Source organism: Ursus maritimus, unplaced genomic scaffold (genome assembly GCF_017311325.1).
Source record: "Ursus maritimus isolate PB19 unplaced genomic scaffold, ASM1731132v1 scaffold_12, whole genome shotgun sequence".
Lineage (NCBI taxonomy): Eukaryota > Metazoa > Chordata > Mammalia > Carnivora > Ursidae > Ursus > Ursus maritimus.
The window spans coordinates 22,566,848-22,582,327 of record NW_024423564.1 but is presented as its reverse complement, the minus strand read 5'-3'; the positions used below and the strand labels follow the sequence as shown (position 1 = coordinate 22,582,327).

Here is a 15,480-nt window from a genome sequence, read left to right as displayed (position 1 = left end):
CTATTTCTTCTATAGATGTTAATTTTTGAATGTGTTTTATTCCTTAGGATGCCTCACTGATGGACATGAATTCCTTCAGCCCTATGATGCCAACATCCCCTCTGTCAATGATAAACCAAATCAAGTTTGAAGATGAGCCAGATTTGAAAGATCTCTTCATTACAGTTGATGAACCTGAAAGCCATGTTACCACGATTGAGACTTTCATTACTTACAGGATTATTACTAAGGTAAATTTTTAATGAACACTTTCTTGAATACAGTTGCTCTCTGAACTTTTGGAAGTGCTTTTTGTTCACTACGACTCTCAACAGTAGAGAATCTTAGCTGAATTGACTTATTTTTTTCAACCATTTTGGGTAAGACATTGTATCTAATCTATCCTTCACTTGTTCTGTATGAAGTCAGCGAAATTCCAATTACAACAGTCACTCATCTTTTTAGTGCGTCTTGAAATAGGAACATATAGTTTTAGTTTCAAAAATTATAAAGAAGTATCTTTGGAAAAGAAGAGCCTCAGTTTGCTAATAAAGAAAACTATTTAAAAACATGATATAATATTTTGTTGTAGCATTTCTTCTGAAGATTACAAAATATAATTTTGTTTGTTTTCCAAATAAGAACAAGTGGCCCCTTTATAAGATACTGTTAGTTGTCCAATAATTCAAAGGCAGAGTAAATCTAAAACCCAAGTCTCCTTAATCCTAGGACAAGGCTCTGCAAAAAGACAGTTTACTTCTGACAGAATAAAACAACCAAATAGCATAACTGGTTTTTTTTTAAATCCTTTATGTAATAGCAGCCTTTAAGAATTATATTCATAAGTTGTAACATTTTCTTGTCTTTCTTTTTTTTTTTAAGATTTTATTTCTTTGAGAGAGAGAGAGAGAGTCTGAGTGGGGAGCAGCAGGCAGGAGAGGGAGAAGCAGTCTCCCCCCTGAGCAGGGAGCCTGTGCGAGGCTTGATCCCAGGACTCTGGGATCACGACCTGAGCTGAAAGCAGACACTTAACCAACTGAGCCTCCCAGGTGCCCCTATAATATTTTCTTTATGAAGCCTCACCCTAATCTCTTTTGTAGTACATCTCTTTTGTAGCTGAAAAGGGTTTGGACCATCTTCCTGTAATCACTTCTTCCAATGCAAATTCCACCTTGCTGCTAGTTATAGTTCATAAAAAAATTTATTTGATCTCTTCACTCAGATTCTTAAAATCCGTCCTCGGTTCCTCACTTCCTATAGAACAAAGTGCGAATTCCTTTCAGTGACATATAAAGAACTTCTCAGTCTGATGCCAGCTTACCATATAAGACTCATTTCCTAACTCCGCATTTTTAATACTGCTCTCCACTTATCTAGAACTACTTTTGTTATCTGAATATCTGAAGACTCTAGGGTATTTCTTTCTTTTTTTTTCCCCTAAGATTTAATTATTTATTTGAGAGAGAGGGAGAGCCAGAGAGAGAGAGCAGGAGTGGAGGGGAGGGGCAGAGACAGAAGCAGACTCCCCGCTGAGCAGGAAGCCTGATGCGGGACTCCATCCCAGGACGCTGGGATCATGACCTGAGCCTAAGGCAGATGCTTAACTGACTGAGCCACCCAGGCACCCCTCCAGGGTATTTCTTACTCTTATGACTTTGCATATACTTTTCCTTGTTTGCTATGTCCCTCTTCTAGAGGAAGAAAAAACTGTTTATTTTTCAGCAACTCGAAATGAGGCCTGTTTCCCCCTTATCCCCTGCACCTGCAGGCTGGAAGTCTTCTTTCTTCTGTTTTCTCATGTTGTTCTAACTGAATTCTTGAAGACTATAAAACATTGGAGTCAGTATAGCAAAGAAATTAAAGGTCTATATTTAATCCTTCTAAGCCTCAGGTTTTGTTTTGTTTTTTTTTTTTAATCTATAAAACAGAAATGATAATCGAACCTGGTTCTGCAGGTTGCTGTAAGAATTGATTTAGGATTGGTAATCCATGTAAAATACTTAGCAAAATGCCTGACACATACTAAATGTTCAGTTCTTGCCTATCTGCAGGTAAGTCGATTTGTTTATTTGTATTTATTTGTATTTATTCCTAACAAGTCTGTGAGCTTCTTAAGGAAGGTAATTGTATCTTCAGATATCCATATTTCCAAACACAGTCCTTAGGATATAGTAAGTAAGCAATTTAACTTTTCAGTGAATGGATGAGTGAAGAAATTTATGGTATCATACCTCTATCAAGAGGCTGTGGAGCAAGACAGCATGGAAATGAATCTTGATTACTCCCCTTTCTTGCTATGTGTCTTGGGCAATTTAATTAACCTCTCTATGCTTAGTTTCCTCAGTTGTAAATAAGATAACAGTACTAACCTTGTAGGGTCTTTGTGACTATTTAATGTGTTTATACAGACATACTGCCAAGAGTAGAATCAGATTCCTCCTGGTATTACTATTTTAATTCTAAGCACCCATTGTTATCATCCTTCCTAGCAAAGAATTTGTGCAACTGAATTATTTTCTTGTCATTATTTGTTTCTCTTAGAAAGACACTTTTTTATAAGCCACCCTGTGAATTTTACTGTAATAATCACAGACATGTAATTCTGATGAGTTATCCAAATTTACATCATACTTTAAATGTACTGCTCTTAAAATAGGTGTAATAGTGATAGTATTACGGTGTGCTTAACTACTAGTTATTGTGTGATTACTTAGTGCCAGGCAATGTTCTAACCACTTTATACATATTAACTTAACAATGATCCCAGGACCTAGATGTTATGAGTTACCCCCATTTTGTGCATGACAACGCTGAAACTCAGTAACTTGCCAAAGGTTATACACCATATGATTACCTGAGCTGGGATTGAAATCCAGACCGTTTACTTTCATACTGTATGTGTTTCCTGTTATATTTTTGTGCACCTCTACATGGTTATGGCAAACTGTCTTTCATTTCACTTTTATGAACTAGACTATTATACAATAAGTCCCTTTGTTCTACTTCTGATTGTTTTTACTACATCCTAGGATTTAGGCTGTATGTATATATGCTAAAATATGCCTTGCAGATCCAAATATTTAAACATTTAGTAGATGAATATTAAGTTATCAGAAATAGTCTTTTCTTTGTTACTCACTTGTCATTTATTCACTTTCTCATATATTCAGTGAAGTTTTGTTGAATGCCAGTTATGCCCCAGGTACTGTGCTTGTATATTGAGACAACACCAGCAATCAAGGCAGACATACCTTCATGGAGCTTTCAACCTAGGGGGTGATGGATATTAAACAATTACATGTTTAATTGTTTAATTATAGTCATAAATGCTATGAGAGGAAAAATACAGGATTTTATGAGCATGGGCACCCCATCTAGTTTGGAGGTTCAGAGGTGGCTTCCCTGAGAAAGTGTTAGTTTTATGAAAGTTCGCGTTTATGACAGTAAGATTATCCGGGTAAATGCACATAGACACGCAAACACATGCACACTGACAGTATCTACTTAGGAACACTTAGGCGTGACCTGGCTGTGCATAATGGTGAGTGTCAGGAAGCCCACGTTCCTGGCATCTGTTTTCCTTGTGCGTAAAAATATCTGAAGTGACTGTTCTAAAGAAGAACTTTCTCTTTTGGAGATCAAGAGATGTGCCTTCCTTTAATACACAGAGAAACAAGAGCAAAGAGATTTAACAAGGGTCTGCTCTCTCACATCCTCATCATGAAGACAGACTCTGGAATGTCTGCCAGTGTGGAGTAGGGGTTAAAGTCTACTCCTGATTCTAAGATTCGTTTTCCCTCAAAAACAGCTTTCTAAATCCTCAGAGCCTAGAGTAACTGCCCTTGACCAAAGGTCAGTGTTTGTTGAATGAGTGCATTTTGGGGTATAGATTGCACGAGTCCATTCGCCCTAAACTTCAAGTACCCAAGCTTTTAAGGTTAGACATGAAAAATTAAACACCATTTACAATATAGCTTCCATGGAAAACTGTATTCTCTATCAGAAGCATTATTTGTGCCTCAAGTTTATTTTGGAACACATGTTCTTTCTAAGTTGGAGGTCTGTCATCAAACCCTGTTATTCCTACAGTTTGGAAGCTTCTATTTATCTTCTCATGACCAAAATTGGCCACTTTAGATGGGACAGTGATTCTGGCCCTGCTGTTGGGAAATTAACCATGATCTGAGCCCAGCTGATAATACTTGTTTCCCTTGCCATATCTTAGTCTTATAACTCTTCGGGAATAGAATAAATTCTTCAAGTAGCATGAAAGCATCACGCTGTCTTTGAGACTTGTACTTATCTTCTGTTTTCTTCCTCTGCTAGTGCAGTATGTTAGCAAACTCTTCTAAGTCAATGACTGAGTGATGGGGACAGAATCAGGCAATTATTTGACTTGGTTTTACATACTCCCTTTGCCAGAATTTATATCAGATTGTTCTATGTTTACTTCAAGTGTTGAAAATTCTTGAGGACATATAAAGCTCTTCACTGCCCAATTTCTGAGTATTTTAGTGTTGGTTATGCCAATTTATATTTTTGGAAATTGGTAGTGAACCTATACATATGTGCCGCATACAAGAAGGTGTTCAATAAGTATTTTTTAATGAGTGACTATAAACCATGTTTTGTGTGCGTATATATGTATGCATATGTGTGTATTTGCATATATATGTATACATACCAACTCGTATATATGTTGTTAAACTGTGTTTCTACTAGATTTAGTTTTCCTATTTTTACCATTTCTATAACTTGTACCCATAGTTAAGATTTCATAGTGTTTTGTGAACATTTAGTTCTTTAGACTTCTGCATCTCATTTACTTCTACTTTTTTCCCACTAAAAAGGAAATGTTTTGATAAAATATATTGCATAATATTCTAAACATTCATTTTAAAAGAATAAACCTTGGAAAGTATAACTTTTATGAAAAGTTCATGACAATTTCGTGACAATTAAGATTGCATCTATGACTTGAACTCCTTAATTTTACAATTGCATTCAACTATGTGGGTGATTGATATTTCTGGTGAGTGTGAAATATGCATGCAATGTGTTATTCCATCATTATTCCTCCAGGAAAATTTCAACCTTAATATTAATGTGTGTAATTTTTAATATGCAAAAATTTTAGTTAATGAGATTATTAGTGTGAGTGAGTGCATGTTAGATAATCTTTTTTTATTTGGCTTGGGATTCATGCAGTGAAAGTGAGGTTGATATTGTACCCATGTTCTTCTTGTCATATGTGTTGGCGTAGATTTTTGGTTTGTTGAGAACAGATATTTTAATTTATTTGCTTAATTTTTAGGAGTTTAGGCATATAACTCAAAATCCCTTGAGAAATGACAGGAAGATTTTCTTTTCACATCAAATCTTCATTAATAACATTTTTTAAACAGTGGTAAAATCACTCTGTAAAATGTTAGAATTTTCATATACTAAAAGCAAATTTTACCAAAGCAATTCATTTGAGCAAATTCCAGGAAAACATTTTTTTCTCAGTTATGTTCAGGTTATTTTCCAAATTACAAAAATAGAACTTTCCTCAAATTCTGAATTCTAATCATCTTGAGAAAAATATATTTGAAACCTAAATTCAGAACACACTTTCTTGTTAGCAAGAAAGTCATGCCAAATATAATCGTAGTTAAAATCTTGTGGAAGGCAGATGGCTGCTCTAAGACAGATTTTTCAGTTTGGATTTTAAATTTGAGCATGATGTTTGCTTTCTTTCTGGAAATACTGGAAAGTTTGCTTTGTTTCATCTGCTACATGAATTGATGACTGCAAAAAAAGTACAGGCTGACAAACACTGAATAATTAGAATTTGTTAATTTTTCTTAGAGACCCATTTATTTCAGAATGTCTAAAATAACATTAGGCAAATGTCTTCCGTCTCATATTGCGTGTGCTGTTATTTTCTCTTTCTTTCTTCAGACATCTCGTGGGGAATTTGACTCCAGTGAATTTGAAGTTAGGAGACGTTATCAAGATTTCCTTTGGTTGAAAGGAAAACTTGAAGAAGCACACCCCACTCTGATTATTCCAGTAAGTCTACTTTTTGTTCCATAGGGTGGCTACCATTTTGTCTTACGAATCATTAGAATGCCAAAAACCTAATGTCAGACCTTTAAACTCAGTGTAACTCCTTGATCTGAGAAACATTTGCTCTTAAACATTCAATCTATGTACAGATTTGTTTTTCTAAACTATTCTAAATATGTTAAGATTTCGGAGGTTTTGGTTGTGGCGTTGTGAATCTTGAAAAATTATTTTTATAAGAAATCATCACATGTTCGAATAGTCTTCCAGAAAGGAAGAGCGTAGAATTCCTTATGATCCCATGCCACATAATGCTCATATACGTTTAAAAAATTTTCTGCCTCAGCCATTGCCTGAGAAGTTTATCGTGAAAGGGATGGTGGAACGCTTTAATGATGACTTCATCGAGACGCGAAGGAAGGCACTACAGAAATTCCTGAACCGAATTGCGGATCATCCAACTTTAACATTTAATGAAGACTTCAAAGTGTTTCTTACTGCACAAGCTTGGGTAAAGAATTTTGATTTGTATAATCCTTTAGTGTCTTTATGTACAGTAGGTTGTATGCTTCCTCTTGTCGACCTTTCTAAATTAGGCAGCAGCACCCTTGAATTAAGATGGATTATCAGACATTGGAGAGATATCGTTCAGTTTTAACCCTGTGTCAGATCTACGTGTAAACATCTCAGACATCTTCTGTCTTCCTCACAGAGACATATTCATATTTCTCTTGGTAGCTGATTTTTTTTTTTTAATGTCAGGGTAGTCCTTGCATATATAGCTAATATTGAACAACATACACAAATATATTTTTATAATGGGTTAGGACTTTTCAAGTTAAAATAAAAGTCTTTATTAAATGGATAGATGGTTGGATGGATAGCCAGAAAGAGATTACAGTTTTCTTATTTTTCTTTCAGTTACCTAACGAAGGTGAGTGTATCTGTTTCTAATGCAGAAACTTCATATGTTCTTCTTCTTTTTTCTTTTCACCTATGAAAATATAACTCACCAAGAAAAATAATGGATAGGGAAAATGGTCCATATTAAATGATTGCTGACCAGTATTGAGTTTTATATCTCTCAGTTGTTGCCAAAGTGATAGAGGCTAGAAAGTGGTTCATCTCAGTCTTGACAGATAGTACTATTATTTGAAAGCCCTTTGAGACTTCTGTGAAATGAATTTGTGGCCTGACTCCAGAACCTTAGAAGCTGCTAGAAGCATTCTGTGTAGTCAACATTCGCAGTAATAGCTTGCCAGTTGTGACTTGTGCTATGCTATGACTCTATCGAGTGACCCTGTAGCACTCCTGGGAGATGTGTTACCTGGTCAAGGTTGGCATCTGTCGTTACATGCACATAAAATCATGCTGACTTGGAAATAAGCAAGTTTACTTTATATGTATTCTTCTATGTAAGACCTTCAAGAAAGAAAATCCGGATAAAGATAATATATTATTTATTATTTGGGTGAATAATACATAATAATATTTTTATATGTGGATTTGGTAGTCAGCATTATTATTTATAGATTTTTTTTTCTTGTGGGTAACCTTTTATTTGATCAACTTTTATTTGATCCCAAACCTATGTTTACAAGTGTTACAACCATCACCAGAATCCCTGGGTCATCTTCTTGGTGTTCTTTTTTAATATGCTGTACGTCTAAAGGGTTACTTTTGTGTGCTGTATCCTTTTATTGAATGTCTTCTTTTTGCAAGTCTGTAGCCCTCCCTCCCAGATTAACTATGAGACAGCTTGCTACGTATGTTCTTTAAAATCTTTCTCTATAGCCAGCCAGCCAGCCAGTAGAGGTAGTGTCACAGTTTACCCAACTTCAGTTGATTGAAGAGCCATGGTCAGGGAGTATCTGTTTACAAACTACTGTAGAAACATCACAAAGACAAAGCCAGTTAGTGCTTAGCAGCGAAGCCTCTGGAGTCAGACTGATCCTTGTCTACCACTTAATTGCTCTTGGACTTAGAGCAAGCTCCTTAACTTTCCTGTGTTTGTATTTTCTTCTGTAAAATGAGGGTAGTAATAGAACCTACCTCATAATGTTATTGTGAGTTATAGATTAAAAAATATGAGTTTAGTGCCTGGAACATACTAAGCTCTCAATACATGTTAGCTATTATTATAACCAAAGAATTAATGAAATTTTCCTTTTTTTTTCTTCCCAGAGAGTAGTTTAGACCCTAAGAAATCTTCTCTCAATCATTTTTCCATTAAATTCCTGTTATAAAATATAGATTGCATCTCATATTATCCTCTTATCTTCTCCAATATCCCCTTAAGCACGATTCCCTCTGTTAAACCTCATTCTTTTAAAGATCCGTGCTGAGAGGAAATATGTATATATGTTTAACACAAGTACTTTGGAAAGAATATTATCAAGAAGACAGACTTAGAGGAAGAACTATACCCCAATAAAACTCAGCTGCTTCAAACTACATGAAAAAAAAGAGTATATGAAGCATTTTTATTCTCTATCCTTCCAATTAGATTTCCTTTTGTTGGGAATATTAGGATATTTGCTTCACCACAAATATTTCATTCATTTGTCTGTCTGTCTGTTTGTTTCTAGGAACTCTCTTCTCACAAGAAGCAAGGGCCTGGATTACTCAGCAGGATGGGGCAGACCGTCAGAGCCGTTGCGCTGTCAATGAGAGGAGTGAAAAGCCGCCCAGAGGAGTTCATGGAAATGAATAACTTTATTGAACTATTTAGCCAGAAAATAAATTTGATAGATAAAATATCTCAGAGAATTTACAAGGAACAAAGAGGTATGTAGTCACTGGAATGTGATCGCAAAGTTGTTCAGTTTCTGGTGGGTCTTCACAGTTGCTGGGGTAGGAAAGCCACAGGAATTTAGCATTTCTTTTTGGTTCTCTCTTGAGATATCCGTCTGTCTGCGTACAGCCCACATCTGCGCTTGCACGCCGTTGACGTTCTCCATTACAGCCCTTAGCCTGTTAATCATTGTTGCTTTTAATCCCTGGTCTGATCTTTTCAAGGTCCCTGCCATGTCCGATTCCAATGCTTGTTCTGTCTCTTTAAATTATCTTTTTTGTGTTTTAATATGCCCTGTGATTTTTTCTTAATAGCCAGACATGATACTGGGTAAAAGGAACTGCTGTAAACAGGCCTTTAGTAATGGGCTAAGGCGTGGGGGTGGAGAAAGCTTCTATAGTTTTAAACATGGAAGAGTTCTGTAGTTCTACATATAGAAAAAGTTGTTATACCTGAACCGTTCTAGAGTTTTGTGATCAGGTCTCAGTCTTTTAGTGAGCCTGTGACTCTGGACTGTGAACGGCACAAAAGTTTCTGTCTTTCCCTCTCTGCTTAGTTGGGACAGAATGGCCAGAGTGAGCTGAAGTTGAGTGTCTCCCTTTCTCTGGTTAACTAGTCTCCCCTGAGGGCAGGCCTTTGTTGAGAACAGAGTACTCTGGCCATTTCAAAATGGTTCATTTTCCTCTGCAGGAAGCAGGACTAGCTTTTATTCAGTATTTACTGTGGGAACCTAGTTGAGCAACTCGGGTTAAGTCTCACAATATTGTGGGAGGCCCCCAGAACTGGGTCCTCCCGAAGGTTTTAGCTCTTACAGTTGTCCACACTAAGCCGCCAGCAGTTCCCCAATCACAGTTCCAGTCTCCCAACCCCCGCAGTGGGTGGCTGGAGGTGGTTTCGCTCTTCAGGGTACGCCCAGGAACCCACGATTCCTTGTATTCACCGGTCTTTCCAACCTCGAGGGCAATGGTGTGTCCTGTGTCTTCTCCTATCTTACAGATTCAAGAAAGCTTGTTCATTTTTCAGTCTACTCAGCATTTTACTTATTAAGATTGAGTAGCGACCTCTAAGCTTCTTACATGAGGAATCACATAACATTAAGTTAGAATTTCCCCTTCAAGTGTGGCTTATGCCCAGACTTATTGAGAACATTTTTGATTTCTATACGATTTCGAAGGTAGTCATGACCAGTCTCCGTTTGCTTTAATTAATCACTAGCTATTCTTGTTCCCATTTATAATAGTGGCAAAGTAAGCCCTGAGCTTCAGATTTTGAATGTAGTTGTATGAAGTTGGTCTCAAATGTACAACATGGATCATAGCTTAAAATCAAAGAACTGATGTTTCAGGAAATAGGGTTTCCACATTTTCTAGTGGTATTTTTGGAACAAGTGCTCTCTGTTAGGCCTATCGCAGCATGGCAGACAGATTTATATATTGGAACTTGGGTCCCTCTTCCTATTTTCTGTCACCATTTCCTTTTTCAATTTTTTTTTTTCAGTTTATAAGTTAGACTTTATTCCATGATGATTTTTTTCCAATTCCGTGATGACTTTTTGCTAATTTTCTAATTGCATTTAACTACATTAAAAGTAAGTGGCTAAGTCAATTTATATTACTTTCTAACATAAATTGGTTTGAGAGTCTCTATATTGATTATTATTTTTTTTTATTTTCTGGGTCCCCCATTAAACAGTAAATTCCATCAGGACCAAAAAGGGAAAAGATTTATTTCTATATCTAGATAGTACTTAACACATAGTAGGTGCTCAACTAAAACCTGTTCAGTGATTGAAAAAATAAATGACTTAACATATCATTTGGTGGTAGGAAAATTTGCTTTATCAAGAATTGATTGGTTATTAAAAGAAATATAGAAAAATTTTTTATAGCTGAATGTACATTTCCCTTCATCTTTTTTTTTTTTTTTTTGGATGCATTGATACTTGATGTCATTGTGGTAAGACTTATTGGTCTGCCCTTGTTATTTACTTTTTTTTTTTTTTTTTTTTTATCTCAAGAGGCTAATTGTTTTGAGTGGGTTCTGTGATTCCAGTTCTGTTAAGTATATTCTTGATGCATAGTTAAGTGGGAGAGCAATTCAGAGAAGCCCCTGGAAACTCTTGAGATGTAGGAGTTCTGTAGAATATCAATGTGCTGCTTCACATTTGCTGGTGCAAGGGAATAGTTTTTAAATCTTTGGTATACTCTAAAGTTTGTGAAATGCTCAGAAGGAAAGCTGGATTTTATGGTAGACTTTACAAATATGAGTTCTGATTTTCAGGGAGTGATTGCCCCGGGCCCAGACTTGAGGGATTTCTTAGTCTTTCCAATGTGAAGCCCACTTGTCCGATTCTATTCAAAATGATGGAATGTTTTCATTTGTAGCCTGGGGAGCCTAAGCTATATAGGACATTTCATTCATATTCAAATCATGAAAATTTGGTATTCATAACTAGTGGTTTCTCTTTAAAAAAATTTTTATTCAAGTTTTGGAATGCCTGGGTGGCTCAGTCAGTTAAGTGTCTGCCTTTGGCATAGGGCCCTGGGATAGAGTCTGCTTCTGTCTCTCCCTCTGACCTCCCCCGCTCGTGTTTTCTCTGTCTCTCTCTCTCAAATAAATAAATAAAATCTTAGAACTTTTTTTATTCAATTTTTTTCTTTGATCTTGATTTCCTTTATGTTCCCCAGTTTATTTGCCGTATTCGTATTGACCACATGCTGTGCTGCTTCTCTGTGCTGGAGGCTAAAGGAGGAATAAGATGGTACCTGTCCTTGAGCTCAGAGTCTAGTTGGGGAAACAGATGCATTAATAGACATTACAGTGCAACTCATTAAGTGTTTGCATATAAATGTGATCTGAGTGCTGTGTGAGCACAGTGTAGAATTTTAGGAAAGCTCTCTATATAAGCATAAATATTGCAGGGTTTAATGATACACACTGATGTATACAAAAATTGAGAAGAAGAGATAAAGGAGAACATTTTTCTTTGCTAGAAATGTTAGTTTAGTGTGGCCTTTACTTAAAACAAAGGATAGGCCCAGATCAGGAGGGTACAGTTGGAAAGGCTCTAGTGGTCATGAAACCTAATACCTTTATTCAGTGACAACTAATATTTCCATTGTTTTTAAAGTTTTAAAAATATTTTTCAGTTTACTTGATCATATGAACTTTTGATATTTTAATAGCTTAATTTAGAGTAATATGACATATTTCAACTAACCCTAATGAGTAGTAAGCTGATAAAATATAGAGAATTTTATTGTATTTAATGAATAGTAGACAAAAAATTGCTCATTGCTTATACATTCTCCACCATAAAAAGCTATCATTGAAAGATGATAGTATAAAAGTAAAAATGTAAAAATATTCAGATTTTAAAATGAACTCCAAAATTTTGAATTAATGGCTTATCAAGCACTGAATAATATTTTGTTGTTCATTCATTCTCTCACTAATATGAAAATATTTATTGAACACAGTATGTATCGGGCTTTGAGATAAAAGAAAATAATGAGACTCAGCCCCTGTTTTAAGGAGCATATGGCCTAGGAGTATATGATTTATGCAAGCAATTATAATAGAATGGGATAATACAAGCAGAAAATTATGATAGACATTAATAGGAGTATAAAATTATGATCGGCTCATTGAGGACAAAGCATCTACAAATCTTTTGGAACAGAATCAGAAGGAATTTATTTGTGCGAGGATTTAAAGGATTAGAAGTAGTTTGTCAGATGGTAGAAATGGCAAAGGGCAAGGCAAATGGATATGTGTAATGTTTAAATGAGGAGAAATCATGAGATATTCATGAATGAGTGATTATTTTGGCCTGAATTAAAATATCTTTGGCAGTGAATCTCAAGAGTAGGACCTGGAGAGGCAACGTAGGGACTGATCATAAAGGACTTTCTAATTCAGTTAAGCAGCTTCAATGTTTATGTACTGTGACAAAAAATAAAAGAGGGAGAATAGTTAGAAGTCCCTTGCAGTAGTGTAGTTACAGATGCTGATGAGCTGAGGACAGTGGAAGCAAGAACAGATAGGTAGGTAAATGGATGGATGGATGGATGGATGGATGGATGGATGGATAAATAGATATCAAGAAATACTGAAATTAGTGATTGAGTAGCTCTGTGCAGGTTTATATATAGGATGATACCTGGGTTTTTTGCTTAGATCATTAGAAACAATTACTGTTAATAGGATATGTATTCAGGAGAAGGGGAGGAAGAAGGCAAGTCTGTTTAGGTAATGTTGCCTACGAGACACTGAGGTATAGTTTATTTGGTACGCAGAGGTCCCTGATAGATAATGGTGATTGTACAATTTATATTCCAAGCCAGGATAATTTTGAGAATGAAAAAGGATGCAATTACTGATTACTCTTGGACAGTAGTCATTCAAGAACTGACCTCAGTGGATTGGAATGACCACTCAATTTAATGAAAGATGATATCCATCTTCTTTTGTTCATTTAGAAGAACATATGCATAATGAGAAAACTACATTTCTTACTGCCTTTAATATAGGGATTTTCAAAACTTCTATAAATTGAAGAGCTTAATTTTTGTTTTTAGAATATTCTGATGAAATGAGAGAATATGGCCCAATTCATATTCTGTGGTCGGCGTCAGAAGAAGACCTGGTTGATACTCTAAAAGGGGTTGCCAGCTGCATTGACAAATGCTGTAAGGCCACTGAAAAACGGATGTCTGGACTCTCGGAGGCCCTGCTTCCTGTCGTCCATGAGTATGTACTTTATAGTGAAATGTTAATGGTAAGAACGCCTCGTTACACTTTCACCTCAGTCCCGGACCTGATTATAAGTTTTACAAAGGCAGTTTCTATTTCTGTGTTTTCACCACTGTCCTCTTGTCCTAGCAGATTACTTCGCATATACAGATGCTCTGTAAATATTTGTTCACTGTGTGAGTAAGTTAATAGTAGAATATGTTAATAAAAGGCAGAATACTCAATAGCAACAGTGATGTTTAAGATTACACCTACATTTGAAACTCCCTCAGTCACAATTTACATAGAGAATATGATTAGTTTTTACAAGCTTTTAAAATTTTACTTTAAAAATTTTTAGTGCTTTAGAAATTTCTTTTCATGAAAGAGTGGCTTACCCCCTTCTAGGTACATTTGATTTAGCAATTTATTTAGTATCATTATGTACAGAGTACTTGAGTAGGATCTTGATGTTTGTTCTGTTTTCTGGATGCTTCTAAAAAGAAATCCTTCAAGTTAAAATGTTTTTCTTCCACTATTTGCAAAGGCTTTTATTCCTCTTATATCAAAGTTTTGCACTTAACCTCCTCAATTCAAGTTAATATCCCAGATATTTGGGATTTAGCAATGCTATCTGCAGAGCTAATGTTTTTCATCCTGTATTATCCTCTGCTCACAGTACCTTGCACAGACTGGTACCCTCAGGGTTCTGGTGTTTTAGCGTGGCAGTGGGGGAAGGAGTCTGCTTGCATTCAGATATAGTCCATTTCTTTTGCCATTTCTAATTTGAGCCAATGTTTTCACGTACTCTTGGTTTGGGAGGATTTTTTTTTTTTTTTTAATTTTGCTTCTATCTTGGTAAGAAAAGCTCTCTTAGCCTTTCAGCATGAGGTTTGCCCTTTTCATGGTTATCACATTTAGGTTTTTCTTTCAGAGTCATTAAATATTTTGTAGCTATTTCAGGTTGTTGCTGTTACTTGCCTTTATTGGGGTCTTCTATAAACAGATCCTTCTTGCTTCCCAAAGGCCTCTAATGTTTCATTTGGAGGAGTCTCCTCCTTGTCCCCATCAATTTCCTTGGCTACATTTCATTTTTTTGCTTCATTATTGATATCCTCCTTGTGTGGCTCTTCAAAGAGATCCGATTTGTATAATTAAAGATAGTAGATTCTTCTCCCTTAATTAGATGTGTTTTTCTCTTTATTATGTCAAGATGAAAATTATGTAATTTAAGTCGTATATCATTATAGGTGTGGAAAAATTATAATAGTAACCAGAAAGAATTGTTTTATAGGTTCTCATTTGATTATATTATTTTGTAGACTCCTAAGGTATAATCAGTAGCATTTATATTACAGTTCTGGTCTGTTTTATATTGGAAGGTTTTCTTCAGTGTGAGCTAACATAATGAAGTGAATGCCTTGACAAAATGATTAAGTTTGTGTAATTTTACCATTTATCTTCTGAAGCAAACTCTTGCTTAAACTATTTCTACCTATGTGAAGCACAGTTACTTCATATTTATGGAAACAGACCTTAAATAAATGAGACTAAATTATAGTACATGTCATTTGGGTTAGAGAAAGGAAGGGGTTCCTGATATTAATGTAATGAAACATTGAAATAAATATAAAAGATCTGTGATAATTAGCTGAATTTCTGTTGATTTCTTTGAAAGTAGTAGAAATGTTTATCTCTTTTGAGTGTTGTTTTTTTTTTTTTAAGATTTTATTTTCTGGACAGAGAGAGACACAGCAAGAGAGGGAACACAAGCAGGGGGAGTGGGAGAGGGAGAAGCAGTCTTCCCACGGAGCAGGGAACCCAGTGCAGCGCTCGATCCCAGAACCCTGGGATCAGGGCCTGAGCTGAAGGCAGATGCTTAACCACTGAGCCACCCAGGCGCCTCTCACTTTTGAGTGTTTTTA

At 35.8% G+C, this 15,480-nt stretch overlaps 1 protein-coding gene across 2 annotated transcripts in view; it reads left to right on the top strand.

The window, feature by feature from the left end:
- Positions 1–15,480, top strand: part of SNX7 (sorting nexin 7) — a 156,950-nt gene that overhangs the window by 24,319 nt on the left and 117,151 nt on the right. For both annotated transcript variants that reach the window (XR_005834100.1, XM_040626996.1), the window contains exons 2-6: positions 48–230; positions 5,923–6,033; positions 6,374–6,538; positions 8,616–8,814; positions 13,402–13,601. Coding sequence is in view for 1 of the 2 variants with exons in the window: in XM_040626996.1 (XP_040482930.1) it covers positions 48–230; positions 5,923–6,033; positions 6,374–6,538; positions 8,616–8,814; positions 13,402–13,601 (858 nt within the window). In the remaining variant the exon portion in view is untranslated. The remainder of the gene's footprint in view (positions 1–47; positions 231–5,922; positions 6,034–6,373; positions 6,539–8,615; positions 8,815–13,401; positions 13,602–15,480) is intronic.